The 20,244-nt window shown below is 31.9% G+C and overlaps 1 protein-coding gene across 2 annotated transcripts in view; it reads left to right on the top strand.

The window, feature by feature from the left end:
• The window catches only part of Pkn2 (protein kinase N2), a 125,842-nt gene that overhangs the window by 47,757 nt on the left and 57,841 nt on the right, over positions 1 to 20,244 (top strand). For both annotated transcript variants that reach the window (XM_027935144.2, XM_071618013.1), the window contains exon 2: positions 5,845 to 6,145. In XM_027935144.2, the coding sequence (XP_027790945.1) occupies positions 5,845 to 6,145 (301 nt within the window). The remainder of the gene's footprint in view (positions 1 to 5,844; positions 6,146 to 20,244) is intronic.

Raw genomic sequence — 20,244 nt, forward strand, 5'->3', positions numbered from 1 at the left:
TTCCTTTGAAGTCCTTTTAAATATCTTTTCTCCCCTATTAGGCTTAAAAAATAGAACTTTTATTACTAAAGAGTAGAAAATATGAAACACTTTGAAGAGCAAAATAAATTTCTCTTAATTTTTCACAGAGATAATTAATGTTAATATTTTTATCTCTTCCAGTTTTTTCTTATTTTAAACATAATTTGAAATAAGACTGTGTACTTAGCACAAGCTGTGGATTAACTGCTGTTTGCAAGACTTATAATGGAGTCTTGTCTGTGCCCAACACAGTGCTTATATTATTACTTTAAAGTTATTAAATTGGCCATTCAATATAACAGGAATTTCTAATTATTTTCTTAGATTTCTGTAATTAGAATTACACAGTCAAAGGGAATCACTGTTTTTAAGTTTCTTATTACAAACTTTCAATTAACTTTTTATGAAGGTTATTTCTTTGTCATGTAGCTGGCTTATTGCCAACATTATGATTTTAAAAATCTTATCAATAGTCAAAAACGATACAGTATAGTTTTTTTCTGTCACAGCAGCATTTTCCTTTAATCCAGTTAACTCATATGACTAGTGAACAGAGGAATGATATAAAGTAGGAGCTGTGTTAGTTTATTGGTAATTTTTCCCAGAACGATAATATTTTGAAAGTTTTTTTGGTTGGCAGTGGTTTGGTTTATTTGTTTGTTTATTTTATTTGTTTATTTTAGTATAAATATTTTTAAATATTTATTTTTTAGTTGTAGTTGGACACAATAATTTTATTTTATTTATTTACTTTTATGTGATACTGAGGATCAAACCCAGGCCCTCGTACGTGCTAGGAGAACGCTCTACCACTGAGTCACAACCCCAGCCCTGGTATAGTGATATTTAAGACCTTAAGATAAAGGATGAAAATCTTAACAGAAGCTTGACAGCTTGAGGCCTCTTTTGTCAGTAAGGAAAAATTATCAGTTGGATGACATGGCACACTTCTATAATCCCAGCTACTCGGGAAGCTGAGGCAGGAGGATTGAAAATTTGAGGCAAACCTCAGCAATTTAGCAAGACCCTATCTCAGCATAAAAAAATTAAATGAAAGGACTGGGAATATAGCTCAATGGTACGGTGACCCTGCTTCAGTCCCTAGTACCAAAAAAAAAATTTTTTTTTAATTTGGAATTCATAATTTGTAGATAAAATGCCATTCTGTCTTTTCTTATTTTTATTACTATTTTCATTTGTAACTTGGTGTGATCATCTTTCAGTCAAAGAATTTGAAACATTCTTCAGTACTGGGAAGTTTTTAACTCATGTCTCATAGTGCTCCTTTACAGCTTTTCTTTTTTTTTTTTTTAATGTGTGTGTGTGTGTGTTGTAGATGGGTATAATCCCTTTATTTTGTTTATTTATTATTTTTATGTGGTGTTGAGGATCAAACCCAGTGCCTCACACGTGCCAGGCAAGTGCTCCACCTCTGAGTCACAACCCTAGCCCCCTTTCCTAGCTTCTTTATTCTCTAATTCTGGAGTTCTTGTTAGATGAAAATTGGGTATTTTATTTTCTCTGCTTCTTAATCTCTCATTTTTATTTTTTGTTTGTGATTAATTGTAGTTAATTCCTCAGAGTATAATGGAATGGTATAAATAGTTGCTTCTACCCATAACAGAATCTACTGAGACAAAGGTCTCACAAGCTAATTTTATTTACCTAGTTCAAGAATATTATTTCATTGCCTAGTAATGTTCCTGGCATTATGATATAATTATTTTAATTATTTTTTAGGGTGGAAGCATAATTTAATTGATGAAATATCGTATTTCAGTTGTTCCAAGTGCAAGAAAGTTCTATTTTCCAATAACTTTCAGTTTATTGCAATTAAAATTTTTAGAAAAGCAATAATGGTTAAGTATTATGACCTTTCTTATCTGCCATCAAAGAGCATTTGTTTATCTTAAATTATCAATTTTATGAGTCTCTTGCACCTTTCCAAAAGATATTTGAGCCATGTCACAACAAAAGAGTAAAACTATGGTTGATTAAAAAAAAAAAAAAAAATCAGATCTATGGAAAAGAAGAGGAAGCAAACATGCTAACCATTATTACGTAGCTCATTCATACCTCATTTTAACTAAACTAATTGCTATGATTGTATATGAATTTTGTGTTGAAGCTTACTGAAATACAAGTTCCCTTTATCAGAAAGAGAAAGGCACAAGTGAAAGATTCCTCTGAGTTCTAAAAGAAAAATAGTGAATAACAAATCATTTAAAATGGACACATTGCTGGGCATGGTGGCACATGCCTGTAATCCCAGAGACTCGGAAGACTGATGGAGGAGAATTCCAGGTTTGAAGACAGCCTCAGTTATTTAGCCAGGCACTTGGAAATTTAGCTAGACTCTGTCTCAAAATAAAAAAGGCTAGGGTTGTAACTCAGTGCTTAAGCGTTCCTAGGTTCAATTTCCAGTGTCCCCTCCCCAAATAAGATAAAAATTAAAAATAGATAACAAATTAGCTGAGCATGGTTACACACATCTCTAGTCCTGGTGATTTGAGAGGCTCAGGCAGGAGGATCACAAGTTTGAGGTCAGCCTCAGCATCTTAGTGAGACCCTGTCTTAAAAAATAAAAAGAGCTGGGGATGTAGCTCAGTCATAGGAGAGACCCTGGGTTCATTCTCCAGTACCACAAAAATAAAAAAGGACAATTTATTGGTACCAGGGGTTGAACTCAAGGACATTTTATCAGTGAGCTACACCCCCAGGCCTTTTTATTTTGTTTATTTTGAGATAGGCTCTTGCAGAGTTGCTTAACAGACTTGCTAAATTGCTGAGGCTGGCCTCAAACTTCTGATCCTTTTTGCCTCAGCCTCTGTAGCTGCTAGGACTACAGGTGTACAACACCATATCCAGCCCCCAAGTCTTTTATTTCTAAAAGTTAATATACCACACATAAGCCCTGCTCTCAAATTGCTCATGGTCTTTGGAGTGGTTAAACAAAAGGGATAATTATTTCAACTAGATTCACAGTATCAGGGTACACAGGAAGGTCATTCCGCTAAATCCTAAGGCAGGGCATTGGGCAGGAAATTATTTCCCAGGAAGAGTTGTGGTAAACTTTGAAACAAAATAAAAGTTAACTGGGCCAAGAAGGAACTTGGAGGACATAGTTGAAGGCAGAAAGACAAGTGGTGCATCCTACATGTACAGCATGCATAGTGACTGAGCCAATAGAGATGATCTGTTGCAATAAATTTTTATAGTTTGATGTGATTGGAATTTAGAGAGCAAATTGGAAAGATATTAGTTGAAATAAGCAAGAGCCTTAAAGATTCATATCAATTATAGAAGCCATTTTCATATGATCATTTAATTTTAATAGCCTTTAAAGCTTAGTATCCTGATTCCCAAATAGAACAAAACTCTAGGTTTTTCAGCAAACACTCTGGGTCCTAAAATATATTTTGAATTTTGGAGGGAAACAGTGACACCCCTCATTGTTAGATGCCACATGAACTAACTGAAATCAGTTAACTGTTAATATTAGGCTATTCTACATTAACTTTGCAAAGTGGAACAGATAATGATAATAGGAGTGTCTAACCTGATTTCAAGCTTTGAGAAATTGTAAAGTACTTGATAGGCAGACACATCTCATTAGTAAATAACTATGGTTATTAAAAAAATAAAAATTTTTCTTTTCTTTGAACTTCTGTGTATTTATTCCAAACAGTGACTAAATTTTCAAAACGTAAATATTTATTAAGTTATTTGTACCTTAGTGCTCACTATATGGAACTATTGGGTATTTTTGGCAAAATTGAACATTTGAGATGCTAAGGATACCATAAACCAAGACATTTTGGGAACCACTGGCTTAGTATATTTTATTAAAGAGCAAATTTGTTTAAGCAATTTGTGTGCTGTTTTCTGATAAATTTATAAAAATCAAAATATAAATATCTAGAAGAAAGTGATTAAACTTCTTTCATCTAAGCATTGTTTATTACAGTGTACTTTTCATAAAGCTGGATAGCTAGAATTTTGGATTTTATTCTTTAAATACAGTCATATGGGGGAATATTTTGATAACTAGCCAAGGTAAATTCCTAAACTAGGGAAACTAAATGAAAGATAGGACTTATATTCCATTATAATATTGAAAAACCTAGACAATATTTTGGCCCAGATAGAAATCATCCTGTATCCACATAGATGAAAATTAGAAATTTATAGCTTACTAGGTGTAGATTATGTATTCCAGGAATTTTTAGCCTAGGTCTGTGGAATCTGGAAATCATACAGACAAATATGAAGTTTTCTTTGGTCTACTATTTTCTTGGTCATTTCAAAAGGGTTGTTGATCCTGAAAAGGTTAGATTAATAGAAATTAACTTCTTTATTTTTTATATAATATGCCTATAGGCAGAGGGTAAATTGGTATGAAAGCCAAGTCTAATATTCATAACATCTTTTAGTTTACATTTTGTATTTTGTATGATGTATTTTGGTTGATAGTTTGAGGGATAAAAGATTAGATGTAAAAAGCACTTACAGCAAAAATTTAAATAGAACTTATTTATATGGGTGTGATGGATGAATTTGCAAAGAAATTAAAGAAAAAATTTTAGTTAATTAAGTTGTGTTTCTAGAGGTGCATGAGAAGCTATATAGTGAAGTATGTCTTCCTACTTTTTATGTCCTTCACAATCTCAACTCTTCCTAGTAGTAACTGTTACCTTGTTTTTTGTCCAGAATTACAGAAGTTTAAAACGAATGCAGTTATTTATATACCTAAAACAGTAAAAGATATATAAATAACTCGAACATAACTTAGACTGTTTTAAATACAGATTTAAGGCCAGGTTTGGGGATGCACACCTGTAATCCCAGCAATGTGGAGGTTGAGGCAGGGGGATTGTAAGATCAAAGCTAGCTTCAGCAATTTAGCAAGACCCTGTCTCAAAATAAAAATGAAAAGGACTGAGGATGAAACTCATTGGTAAATATTACTTGAGGTCAATCTCCAGTACCATCAATCAATTGATACCCAACTTGAAGTGATTTGATTTTCATATTAAGATGAATATACTGGTCTTAGTTCTCTTTTAGAATATAATTTAGAGGTATTTTCTAGTAATGTTTTTGTAGTGAGTCAACTAAATTATCAGTTTTGGTAGTTAGCCATGAAACATATAAATGGAATCCTGAATAGCCTTCCCAAGTTATAATATGTTTTAATTCATTAGCTATAAAGTGGTCATAAATGTTTTTGACAATATAAGTTTATTTCAAAGTGTTTTCTTAAACAAGATAAAATTACAAACATAAAGGATTTAGTAATACATTTATTAGGTGACTAGTATAGTGGGCCAGGAATCATATTTGGAGTTTCACATAATATTTTGGATTATCACAGTATCTCCAAGAGGTAGCTAATGTTATTATTTAGATTTTTAGAGATGATTAAACAAGTATTTAAAAGATAAATAACTTGCCCATGATTTGTAGTGTGGAAGTTGTGATCTAAATTAAGTTTACAGGATATCAAAATCCCCTAATTTTACATAACCTTTTTTTATATAACCGTTAGATATCTTTGTAAATATGTTGAATTCACTTTATTTTAATATTAAATGTTTTTGTCAAGTAATGTTACTTAGTGATAAGTGTTTTTGAACTTATGATTTTATATGGTTATTAGGTAAATTAGTAGTTTTTGCATATTAAAGAGAGAACTAAATATAATTAAGTATAATGTAATTAAGAATTTCTTTATGTTGAAAACAATGTAATCTTTACTACTGAATTTTTACTAAGTAGCCAACTTTCCTAAACTCCCATATTTCTGTTTATCTTATTCTGTAGGGAGAGCCCCGAAGTCTTCCATTTTCTGAGAATGTGAGTGCTGTTCAAAAATCAGACTTTTCAGATATAGTGGTGCAACAGAAATTGGATGACATCAAGGATCGAATCAAAAGAGAAATAAGGAAAGAACTGAAAATCAAAGAAGGAGCTGAAAATCTGAGGAAAGTAACAACAGATAAAAAAAGTTTGGCTTATGTAGACAACATTTTGAAAAAATCAAACAAAAAATTAGAAGAACTACATCACAAGCTGCAAGAATTAAATGCACATATTGTTGTGTCAGATCCAGAAGATGGTACAGGTATAGTATTTTATTTGATGTTTATATGGTGTATAAATAAGAAATGTATCATTTTTTAAAACTAAGTTTTGTGCCATGTAGTTTTTAGCTTACCTGAAAGGCCAATCTACTTTCTGTTGGTGGTTAAGGTCTTGTTTATAATCAATTCAGAAGGACAGTGAATTGATGGACACGATAATTGAAACATTTACTTAGAGATTAGTAACTATGATGTATACTCTCTTATCTCGTGTCAGTGGAACATAAGAGTTATTTTCCAGTATTTTGTTTTGTATTGAGTCAACCACATGCTTTTACCTGATTCATCTTTGTGATCAGCAGCACAAGTTTGCCAGATGACTTTTTAAAGTTAAGAATACATTCTGTGAACAAGGGATATTTTTATTCTTTGCAGATATAATTAATCAAACCTATGACCCTTGTTCTTTGTACTTTAAGCAACTGGATTAACCACTGAACTATCAGGTATATTGTTCAGTAAACAGGAAAAAAATTTAAAACCCAAACATTAATCTTCTTTTTTTTCCCCCTGTTAGTGTGGGAAATATCACCCAGAATTTCAGCCTAAAAGTTATTTTTTTGTTTTGTTTTGTTGTTTTTCTATTATAGCCATTTGGGGGAGAGGTTGGGGGAGTTTACCGGGAATTGAATTCAGGGGCAATCAACCACTGAGCCACATACCCAGCCCTACGTTTTGTATTTTATTTAAAGACAGGGTCTCATTGAGTTGCTTAGCACCTCACTTTTACTGAAGCTGGCTTTGAACTCTTGAGACCTGCCTCAGCCTCCCGAGCCACAAGGCTTACAGGTGTGTGTCACTGGGCCTGGCCTGTTATAGCCATTTTTAATATATGAAGACTCTTTGATATATGATTTGTTTTTTGTTTAATCTCCCTTGGAATGGCCCTTTAGCTTTGTTCTGATGGAATGTGTAATTTTATGAAAGTCCTTGGAATATATTAAAAGTGAAGTTCTCTTCATTTCTAAATGCCTTTAGAATATAGACTTTTATAATACTACACACTACAAATTTTTAAATAAATACCATTTACTACTTTTATGCAGTGTAAATAATATAGAGTTTAAAACATGGAAAATAATCACCACAGTTTGTTCATATAAAATTACAAGAACAATACATGAAATGCTTATTACTTCAAGAATCTTAGTTATCTAAACCTGTACAAAAAGTTTTAGTAGCCAGGTGCACAGTGGCTCGTCTACAATCCCAAAGGCTCTGGAGACCAAGGCAGGAGGATTGAGAGTTCAAAGCCAAGCTCAGCAAAAGTGAGGCACTAAGCAACTCAGTGAGATCCTGTCTCTAAATAAAAATCCAAAAAAGCACTAGGGATGTTTCTCAGTGGTCGAGTTATCCTGAGTTCAATCCCTGCTGCTCCCTACTCCCCAAAAAAGTTTTAATAGATATTGTGAAATGTTTTAAATTACATTTGCATATATAATTTAAACATGCTTCACTCAATCTCTAAGAGAATTTTTTAAAAACAATAGAATCAAAAGATATTCATGTTGTAAATTTTTCAGTAGTGCAGAAAGTGAAAATAGAAAAATTGCCTCTCTGTACCTGAGACGCTTTCCCTAAAGATAACATTACTAATTTTTCATTGTATAGCTTTGCAAAAATAACAAAAGTTTTTCTATATTTGTACTAGTATCTACACATTAGTATGTATATTCTTTCTATAACTTTTTATACAAAAAAATCATAAAAGACTTAATTGGTCTAACAGTGTTATCCTTGCAAAGATGATGTTTTGAATTTAATTTATATTACCTTCATTTTCTTACATAGAGTAAAATACCTAGCACTATAGAAATTTTAGAAGGACCTAATAAGAAATAGTAGATGTAAGTAAAATTAATCAACAATCTCAATACTTTCAGAAAACACTTCTGATACTCAGTATATTTGATAAAACTTGTTTTCATGCATCACTTTCAACATGTGGGACTTAGGGATTTTACTTGGAGGTTTTGTATGTAGATTTAATCTATGCAAGAGTGATTGAATCTTTAATATGAAAGAAATCATAGGAAACCAGCTTTCTTATTCTAGAATTGAAATAATTCTAAAGATCTGAATTAATTTGCTCAGACTCAAGGTTGTTGAAAAGAACTCTTCTTATTTTGTATTCTCTTACCCACAATTTCAATAATTACATTATAAATGGAAATATGTATTATGAAAATGCCATTTTTAGTAGTAATATTATATAAACTCAGAAATAGCCTGTTGTGTTTGGCATTTTGCCAAGCTCTACATTTTTTGCTTATTACATCTTTAGGAGAAGTCTAAAATAAGAAACAGTGCTGGAGCTTTAAACTGTTTATTTAGAGAAAACAGTTTCTTCCTCACAGAGTACCTTGTGATTCATTGAAATATGAAAGAGTTTAGCAATATCAAAAGTAATCTATTTGGTTTCCCTGATTCCTTTTAAAATATTGATTTAATTGAAATATATAAATTCCTATGATAAATAATATATTTTGAGAGTATAAGCATACATTCAATTTAATGATTTTAATAGATGTATATAACATGATCAGCATATGATATCCAGAATATTTCCATCACTTAGGGATTCCCTTGTTACACCTTTCCAGTCTCCAATATCCAATACCTATCCCAACCCTTGGAAACCACTGCCTACCTTCTATAATTTTAAATTAATTTTGTCTTTCTTATAGTTTCATACTCTTTCTCTCTCTCTCTCTGTATAGATAGATATATAGATATATAGATAAAGACCTCCTATTCTTAATGTATATAGATATATACAGATATAGATATAGACCTTCTTTAATTCCTCCTCTCAAATTTCTGGGCTCCCTTAAAAGACAACCTGACCCAGTGACTCAGGAGGCTGAGGCAGGAGGATTGCAAGTTCAAAGCCAGCCTCAGCAACAGCAAGGTGCTACGCAACTCAGTGAGACCCTGTCTCTAAATAAAATACAAAAAAGGGCTGGAGAAGTGTGTGTGTGAGTGAGAGAGACAGAGAGAGAGAGAGAGAGTGTGTGTATCACTTACTAAACTTTAAGCTCCTTGAGGGCAGAGACATGTTTTCATTCATCTGTTTTCTAGGCTTATTACAGAACTTGGAACATAGTAGGTTTATAGTTGTGAATATTATATATCATTAAAAGAAGGATCAAAATCATATGTTGGTTCTTATAATTAGTATCAAGGCATAATTTATCATGACAACTTAGGGAACAAAGCTGAAAATGAAAGTTATAGGATAAAGCTAGAAATTTTTTTTACTGATCATTTTTAATGCATTTCAGATAATTGGAGGACAAATGAAGATTTCTAGTATGACTACTTAATACTTGAGTTTATTTGGAATAAACTTGACAAGTTAGTTAAATTCTGATTTATTTTTAGAAAGTTCTCTTTGCATTCGCGAGGCTCTGCATGTTTTATCTCCAGCACTGAAAAAAATTTTTTTGACACATTCACACAGTATTCACCTGATGAGTTTTTCCTTCTCGTTACTAATTTGACAATATTAAAAACACAACAACAATTCAAAGGGTTAAAAGTAGTTAATTTTACATTAATTTTAAGTCAATCTGCTATAACATTTTAGATGTATTACATTGTGTATCAAGATAAAATAAGTTTATTTTAGATTAGATTTAACAAGAAAATTCGAGGGATTCTTTGCTTTAAGTTCTTTAAAATTGAATGAACTTATAGCTGGAGTGTTTGGGTAATTTCTATTGTATTGGGGTTACATAAGTAGAATTAGTAACTGTAGGATAAAAGGATGAAATTTAAATCTGTATTGTATAAGTAATGACTAAGAAGTGAGGAAGTTTGTTCTTATCTTAATTCACCTCCAAAATAATCTAATCTTAATCATTAATTCCTTTTTTAAAATAGAATGTTTATCTGATGGAATTTTTAAGTATAAAACTCAGAAATAATTGTTCATTTTAATGTCAGAGCATGATCATTTGAAACTGTTACTTATAAAAGAAATGTGTTTATTCTTAAGTATAATAGAAAATGAATTAGTTGATATTATCTTCAGGCCCAGGATACTCTGAGCTTCCTGTTCATCTTCTATATTCTTTAAAAATAGTATTATGGGAAAAATGCATATGATTCTCTCAGAAGATGAGGAAAATGCATTTGATGAAAGTTCAACTTCCTTTTGTGATATAAACTCAATAGATTTAATATAAAAGGAATGTTCCTCAATACAATAAAAGCCATGTGTGACAAGCTGTTTTAGTCAGCCTTTTTATTGCTGTGACCAAAAGACCTGACAAGAACAATTTTAGAGGAAGAAAAGTTTATTTGGTGCTCCCAGTTTTAGAGGTCATAGTCCATACATGGTCGACTCCATTCCTCAAGTCTCTCGATGAGGTAGAACATCATGGCAGAAGGGTGTGACAGAGGAAAGAAGCTCAGGACGTTGATGATCAGAAAGCAGAGTCTGCTCTGCTCACCAAGGACAAAATGTGTACTCAAAACAGCCATACCCCACCTAATTACACTTATCACCCAGTTAATCTATTCAAGTAGACGAGTACGTTTGTTAGGTTAAGGTTCTCATGATCCAAACATTTCATTTTATTTTTCTAACTTTCTTGCATTGTCTCACACATGAGCTTTAGAGGGACACCTCATATCTAAATCATAACACAAGCCCATAATTCATATCATACTTAATGGTGAACAGTTGAAGGTTTTTCCTCTAAAGGTAGGAACAAGAAGACCAGGAAGCCATATTCAATATGGTACTAGAATTTCCAAAGCAGTTGAGCAAGAAAAATAAATAAAAGTTATCCAAATGGGAAAGGGAGAAATGAAACTTTCTTTGTTTGCTGACAACATTGTCTTATATACTGAAATTTCTAAAGATTGCACCACAAAAGCTGTTAGAAAAATGGAATTCAAGCCAGGCATGGTGGTGCACACCTGTTACCCCAGTGGCTTGAAACTGAGACAGGAGATCGGGAGTTCAAAGCCAGCCTCAGCAATGGTGAGGTGCTAAGCAACTCAGTGAGACACTGTTTCTAATAAAAATACAAAATAAATTGGGTTGGGGATGTGGCTCAGTGGTAGAATGCCCCTGAGTTCAATCCCCCCAAAAAGAAAAACAAAAAAAAAGGAATTCATTAAAGTTGCAGGTTACTAAATCAATGTACAAAAACCAATAACATCTCTAGATACTAGCAATGAATTATCCAAAAAAGGAATTTATGAAAATCCCATTTATAATAGCATCCAAAAAATTAAAATACTTAGGAGTTAATTTATGAAAAAGGCAGAAGGTCTACAGGGCCTGAAAACTATAAAATATCAATGAAATACATTGACGATGACACAATATATGGAAATATGTCCTGTGTTCATGAATTAAGAATAAGTAATATTATTAAAATGTCGTACTACTCAAAGCAACCTATAGAGTTAGTGTTCTATCAAAACCCTAATGTCACTCTTCACAAAAATGGAAAAAAAAAAATCCTAAAATTTGTTTGGAACCATAAAAGACCCTGAATAGCCAAAGCCATCTTGAGCAAAAAGCTGGAAGCGTCACTCCTAGATTTTAAAATATATTATAAAGCTATAGTAATCAAAACAGCATGGTATTAGCATAAAGTAATCACATCAACCAGTAGAATAAGAAACCAATACACTTGTGGTCAATTTTTGACAAAGGTGCCAGGGACAAACAATAAGGAAGGCCAGCCTCTTCAATAAATAGCATTGGGAAAACAATATCCACAGGGGAAAAAACGAAAATACACTCTTATCTCACCCATTATGGAAGAATCAATTCACAATGGGATTAAAGGCTTTAACACGATTCACAACTGTAAAGCTATTTAAAATAGGAGAAATGTTCCCTGACATTGGTTTCAGCAGTGTTTTCTTAGATAAGACCTAACAAGCACAGGCAGTGAAAGCAAAATTAGACAAATGAGATTGCAGCTAAATAAGAAGCTTCTCTACAACAAAGGAAACAGGTGAATAGACAACTCAGAGATTGGGAGAAAGTATTCTCAAGTCATGTATTGAGTAGAGGACTAATTTTCATATACAGGGAGCTCAGACTACACAATAACCAAAAATAAGTAACCCTATTAAAAAAATGGCCAAGAGGTATAAGAAAAAAAATGTTCAACATTTTTCATTAGAAAGGTGCCAATTAAAACCACCTTACACTATTAGATTGGTAATTATTATCAAAAACTGAAAGATAAATGTTGGCCAGGATGAAGAGAAAAGGAAACCCTTATATATTGTTGATGATAATGTAAATTAATACATCTCGTTTCGAAAATACCCTGGATATTCCTCACACAACAGAAAATAGAAGAAAAAGAAACAGAAATTGTAGCTTAGTATTAAAGGGTTTGTCTAGCATGCATGAAATCCTGGTTTCAATCCCTTGCACCCTCACTCCCCCTCCACCTACCCCCATCCCTAATAAAACACTTAAAAATAGAATTGCCATATGATCCAACAGTTCACAATAGCCAACATCAGAAAGCAGCTGAAGTGCCCATCAGTGAATGTGGATTTTATAAGTGTGGTGTGTGTATATGTATATGTATGTGTATATACATATACAGTAACATGCTACTCAGCCTTTAAAAAGTAAGAAATTCTGTCACAGCATGGATGAACCTAGTGGGCATTATGCTAAGTGAAGTAAACCAGACAGTAAGACAAATACTGTATTATCTCTCTTATATAAGGAATCTATTTAAAAAAAAAAAAAAGTCAAACTCAAATACAGAATAGAATGGTAATTATCAGAAGCTGGTAGCTGTGGGAAGTTGGTCAAAGAATATAAAGTCTCAGGAGAAATAAGTTCTGGTGATTTATTGCACAGCAGGTGACTATAGTAAGTAATAATGCTTATTTCTAAGTAGCTAAAATTCTAGACAGGATTTGAAGTGTTTTCACTACAAAAAAGTGTTAAACATTTGAGATTCTTGAGTATGCTAATTAGCCTGATTTGGGCATTCCACAATTTGTAAATGTAACAAAATAACACATAGTGTACCATAAATATATACAAGTTATTATTCATTTAAAATAAAAAATAGTCTTAATTTAAGAAAAAAGAATAGTCTTAATAAAAAGCAATGGAAACTAAAAAGAACCAATAAAATAATTTAAAAAGCAATGATTTACATTTTGGAAAAAAAAAATAGTCTTATGGGCTATTATTGTTACCCTACATGGAAATCATTAAAATATGCTTATCTGAGGCCGAATGTTCCTTACAAGAAAGATTACTGATCTGTAAAATGAGGAGGTATTCTAAGCTTTATTTGGCATCTGAGACTCCAAAAGGAAATACTTGAGAAAGAACCAGTTCCCTGAATCTTGATCTCTTAATTGAATCATCCCCTAAAGAAGAGAATAAGAAAATATCCTATATTTTAGTATAGCTAAATTAATGTAGTATATAGCTCCTGTTTCTTTTTTTTTTTTTCATTATTTCTTATACCTCCTTGCTTTCCATCTTTTCAAAGCCCACCAAACTTAGTTTTTATTTACTGATTTTTTTTTTTTTTCTGATAACTGGAGATTGAACCCCAGGGGTGCTTAACCACAGAGCCACAGCCCCAGACCTTTTTAAAATATTTTATTTAGAGACAGGGTCTCAGAATTTTAAAAAAAGGTCCTAAGTTGCTTAGGACCTTGCTAAGTTGCTGATCCTCCTGTCTCAGCCTCTAGAGTTGCTGGGATTACAGGTATTATGCTCTGGCAATAATTACTTTCTTTAATATCTGGAATAGCCAGAAGAGAAATGTTGATTTAGTATAGAACTAATAATTTAGGGAATCTTAGTAGAGTTCTAAATTCCAAGAATATAGCTATATTGAAGGAGCTTTCTGAATGACTAATATTTAATATGCAGTTCATAAAGTCATTCTTGGATGGACAGAGGTAAGAACTTAATTTTCTTTTTTATTATCACCCTATCCTCCAAAATATGGCATAGAAATTGTAGTTGTATTTTATGTGTAATAAGATATAAATGTGGAATCTATGACCTAGCTTGTGATGTAATTTCTACATATTATTCCTCATTTCTGATCAGATTTCTCACTTTGAGGTAAACATTTTGAATTAAATTGTAAACTCTTGTGAAGGAAAGAGTGGCTATATGATCATTAGCAAACTACTCCTCCGCCCACCATTTGTTTTCTCACCTTTAAATTTACAAGGTTAAATGATTCATCAATCCCAAATATTGATGAATTATTTGAGTTGTACTTTTTTTAAAAAAAAAAAAGTAATAAAATTGCTTACTTTAATACTTGGTATGCCATTCCATGAATTTAAAGACCACTACCACAATCAGAAAAGGAATAATTCCATTGCTCCAAAAGTCTCCCTCATGCTATCCATGTGTACAACTCCCCCATTTCCCTGGCCAACACTGACCTGGTTTTTGTTGCTGTAGTTGATTTTTTAAAAAGAATGTTATATAAATGGAATCTTAAAGTATATAACAGCATATTGCCTTTGTGATTTATCTAAGGTGTTGGGTGTATCAGTAGTGGGATTGTTTTTTGTTTTTTGTTTGTTTGTTTTTTGTTTTTTAATTCTGAGTCCATTATCTAGAAGTATCATGATTTGTTTATCTATTTACCAAAAACTGGTTGTTTTCCAGTTTGGGGCAGTCATTAATGAAACTGCTATAAATATCCATGAATGTATAAGTAAGTTTATTCTTGTATGAATAAAAGTTTTCAGTTCACTTTGGTAAATATTTACTTAGGAGTAAGACTACTATATTGTATGGAGGAATGCATTGTATATTATAAGAAAGTGCCAAAATATTTTTCAGAGTGACTGTGTTATTTTTCTTTTCCACCAGTACTGCATGAGAATTCCATATCCTCCCCAGAATTTGATATTGCTGATATGTTTTTAACCAGTCTCAGAGTTGTGTAGTGGTTGATAATACACATTATTGTCATCAGAGGGAGCAAAGAAGAAAAAACTTTTAAGGAAAATTTATAAGAAGATTGTGTATGCCCTAAGTAGAGTTACTCACAGAATGAAGACATCACCTCTACTAGGAGATGTAATGTGCAGTTTTCAAACAAAAAAATATTATAGATATAGGCAATCCTGAAATGTTTAATACTTGACAAAAAAAGTCACGGCTCAAAATCTTATCCACGTCCTTTGTTTGTCATGTATTGAGAAAGCTAAACTAAAGATTGTAGTAATTGTAAAATACTTAAGCAAAATTACCTCCATTGGTGACATCTGACAAAGGTCATCCTGAGTACACGGAATAAGTGACTAAGATACATTAACAATAAGCATTCATTACAATTTGAGCGGGTTCCAGATGGCTATAAAAGGTAGACGTATCTGTTTAAACAAGAAAGTTCGACTTTGGGGAAGTATAAACAGTTAACATAACTGCAACCCATGACAAGATTTTACAGTAGGTTAAAATATCAATTTTTTAAGTACTAAGTATAAACCAAAGTATTGACCAATGAATAGTAAACCTTGAGACTTATTTGAAGTTTGTCAAGGAAATAGGAAACCAGTGCTTTAGTATAATGTTACAGGCTAAATATAGATATGGCTAGGTTAATTTCAAACGTTTTTCCTCTAAATTGTTATTTAAATGTAGTAAATAGCCTCATTTCATAAGCAGATGTTCTGAATGTACACTTAACAATTTATGCATATTAAGCATAGACTATAAGCTGGCTATAAAATTAAGAACAAAGGTTATGTGATCTGAGCTGTCATCCTGCTAGACATAGTTATGTGGTTATATACCACTTGGAATTCCTCCAGATCTTGATTTTCTCATTTGTAAAACAAAGAGAATAGATAGACTGTATGTACCTTCTCTAGGGTGTTTTGTGAACAAGGTATCTTAATAGCTTGAGGAAAATGTCAAGCACAAGGCATGCAAGTTCATCTGAATCTGAACATGAAGCCCATTTGGATGTAAGTAAAACATAAGGAAGTTTTCCTGGGACTGAGAAATAAAGATTCAATCTGTTTAAAGCTGGAGTTAGTAGTAAGAACCCTCTAAAGACCTTGATTGCTCTCATGTTCTGCAATTTTTAATACATTTTGGAAGCCAACTAGTCCGCTATAGTTTTAGCAAAAATACTAAAAGTACCAGAAACAGCATATTTGAGCTGGATGTGGTGGTGTACACTTGTTATCCCAGCCACTCAGGAGACTGAGGCAGGAGGATCATAAGTTTGAGGCCAGTCTCAGCAACTTAGTGGTACACTGTGTCAAAATGAAAAATAAAAAGGGATGGGGTTATAGCACAGTGAGAATGTCCCCCTGGGTCCAATCCCCAGTACCAATAAATAGATATTGTCTTCAGTGTTCTTCACTCTAAGTGCAATGGTGTAATTTCCTTTCATTTGATTATCTTTACATTTGTTGGGTTTCATCTGTCAAGATTTGTGTATTTCATTAATTATAGGAAATATGTAGTCTCTTTTTTTCATATACGATTTTTAAAATTTGTTCTTTTTAGACATAAATGGCAGAGTGTATTTTGACATTCTATACATACATGGAATATAACTTATTCTAATTAGGATTCCATCTTGTGGTTTTAAATGATGTGGAATTAACACTGGTCGTGTATTCACATATGAACATAGGAAAGTTGTATCTGGTTCCTTCTACTGACAGTCTGTCTTTTTAATATTGTGCCTCCTACATTCCTTCTGCTTTCTCCTTTTGGAACTCCAATTAGATGCATTTATTCAAGTGTCTTTCAGAATTTTATTGTTAAAATTTAATAAAATGGCTGGGCATGATGTTGCATATCTGTAAATTCCTGCCATCTGGGAGGCTGAGGGAGGAGGATTGCAAGTTCATGGTCAGTCTCGTCAACTTAACAAGACCCTGTCTCAAAATGAAAAAGGACTGGGGATACAACTAAGGAGTAAAGTATCCCAGTTTCAATCTCCTGTACCACTAAAAAGAAAAAAAAAAAAAATAGTGAAATGCAGATTTTGCTGTTTTTTTTTTAAATATAGTCAATTTTTGCTTTTTATTTTGTGACCATCTTAATGGTTACCTACAAATTTAGAATGGATACATATTTCTGGTGAATTGACTTTTTTATTATAATGAAACAACTCTTTTTATCTGTGATCTTTCTACCTCAAAGTATCTTTGTCTGTTAATATATTTTAGTTGTTGACTGACCTTTATTTTATTTATTTGTATGTGGTGCTGAGAATCAAACCCAGTGCCTCATACATGCTAGGCAAGCACTCTACTATTGAGCCACAACCCCAGCCCTAGGGTTAAAATAATCGATCGCATAGAATATCTTTTTTATATTTTTCAACTTTCATCTTTTCTACATTCTATATGTTTGGTATGGTTCTTATATGTAGCATATATTTGGATGTGGATTCATTCATTTGTTTTTACCACTCTAATTTTTGTCTTTTACTTGGATCATTTATTATATTTAAATAATTACTGTTACATGTAGGTCTGTAATTACTAGCTTACTCTTTGCTTTTAATGTTTCTTCTTCCTTTTCTTGCCATTTTTGGAATTTTTTAAAGAAGTGAATCACTTCAGAAATTGTCATGTACCGTATGCCTACTTATAAAAAAAACTGTAGTGGTATTTACTACTTTCATCTGCTTCCTAGATAATTCATTCAGAGCCCTTAAATGGTCCATTTACTTATATTCTGTCTTTTATGTTGTTATTGCCATAATTCTTTTTTAAAAATCCTTTTATGACTTTTTTATTAATTTATGTAGTGCTCGTTTAAAGTTACATATAAGCCACTATCTGTTTTCTTCATTCCTTGTTTCTCTTTTGCTCTACCATTGGTACCACATTTTTTCTTCTTAAAGTATAGATCATTCAAGATTTCTTTTTAGGAGTTTGTTTGTGACAAGTTATATCCATCTTTTTCTGATAATATTGTTATTTTTGTCCACACTCTTTTGACATATATTTTTACTGGGAATATAATTCAACAAAGAGTTATATCATTTTCAAAAACTGTTATTCCTTCTTCCAGCTTTCATGATGTGTCCACGTTGGGTTTTGATTTGTTTTGTTTTCTCCCTGTATATATCTAATTGGAGTTGATTGGGTATTCTGAATCTTTTAAAAATGATTGTTATTACTTCCTTGTATAATGTCTTAGAATCACTGTTTTTCTCTTTTCCTTCTGAAACATAAGGTTAAAAGAAACTATCTGTTTTTCTGCATCTGATCTGCTATTGAAATAATCTATTACAGTAGATAAGAACAAATTCTAGTTCTCAAGATACCTAGACTTTCTTAGGGAAAGCGAACTTGAAAATAGATCATTATAAGGGGCAGAGGATATAGCTCAGTTGGTATAGCATGCTTGCCTCTCATGCACAAAACTCTAGGTTCAATCGCCAGCACCAAAAAAAAAAAAAAATTAAAAAGAAATTTTTAAAAATTAAAAAAAATAAGAATTCAAAAAGAAAGAAATTAGATCATTATAAAACTATATAACATTTTAATGGAGGGAAAAAAGTATATTTTGAAGATATTAGAATGTGTATCTGTTTAGACTGAAGAATGGTTAAGAAAGATGTCTTAGAGAAAGTAATGCCTAATGTAAGCTAACAGTAGTATGGAGGAAAGCAAATACACCATATTTCACAGAAATGGACTTTTTATTTTTTTCTACAGTATTTGACAGAAATAATAGTAAAAGGTTATCGTAGAACTACATAGCATAAAGTATTTAGTCCCTAGATATGAAGTTGGGACTTTATTTGTAGACCAAGCAATAAAAATGTTTCAGTGAGGGAATTTAAGGATGTCCTGTTCACTAGCCACTTTAAAGCACAGCAATATATATTGGTTAAATGTGTATAATGACATGATTTCATAGGCTTATCTCTAGTGCTTTATCTAGAGGTGCATAAAAGCTCCCTGCTATATAAACATTAAACCAAGTTTATTGAATTTGTATGATGTATTTGAATTGTATAATGTTTAGAAGATTAGAAGCATGCCCAATTTCTTGTAACATCCACTCCCCCCCCCCCAAAAAAAAAAAAAAATCCCTGTTTTTCTGTTTTGTTTGTTTTTGGTAATTTTGCAATAGATAAGCAAATGGAGATTTGTTATAATGGGTTTCATTTTTTAAGAAGCAAATATTTAAAAGTAAATTGAACTTTTTTTCTTATGATTAAAGACAGTCCTTAGAATGGAAAAATAATTTTCATCTTTTTAAAGAATTCAAAAAAGTTTCTGAGCTGAGAGAACATTAATGAAGAGTTCTGGTTATCCAAGTTTTGAAATATGGTTCATTATGAAGAAAAGTGTTTAATGAATATACTATAACCATATGTTTTATAAACTTACAATAATCTACACGTGAGAGAAGAAAAGTAGCAAGAAGGAAAGCAGGTTACAAGGAAAATGGGTAAAATTTATGAAAAAAGGTGAAGTATTTCTCTTAATTTCTAAGTTTAAAAAAAGCAACCTTATGAAACAAAGCATACCAAAAGCTTAATTTCTGCCTTGTCAAATATTTTTCTGATGGCAAATTATCAAAGTTTCAGGTGTTTTAACATTAATAAAATGAGATTCTGTTACAAATCCTTGTAAATTTCCTTGAAGATTAACTGAATAGAAATATCAGCTACTTAAAGACTGGTAATTTTATTGAGGACTTAGTGTGTTTTAAATATGATCTAAACTCATAAAGGCTTTATAATTTAGAATAACCCCATTTGTGGCTGAGAATACTTAATCACAGATATGTTAAGTAAGTATATAATTAAGACCATACCCGTAAGTAGCTGCCCCAGGTTTTTAACCCAGGCATTCTGATCTCAAGAGTCCAGGCTCTTAACTGTAGTGTTATTTCTTATGTTCCTATAATCCTTATTAAAACTGTGAGAACATACTTTTCCATAAGAACAGTGTTACTTTTACAACTTCAGTGGATATTTCAGTGTTATAGTACAACTTACTGTACGGTACAAGAATTTATTACATAGTATCTCTAACAAATTGTAATTTAACTTTTGTGTAAATGTTTCCAGAGGTAAGTAACTTTATTACATATCAA

Source organism: Marmota flaviventris, chromosome 10 (assembly GCF_047511675.1).
Source record: "Marmota flaviventris isolate mMarFla1 chromosome 10, mMarFla1.hap1, whole genome shotgun sequence".
In the NCBI taxonomy this organism is placed as follows: Eukaryota; Metazoa; Chordata; class Mammalia; order Rodentia; family Sciuridae; genus Marmota; species Marmota flaviventris.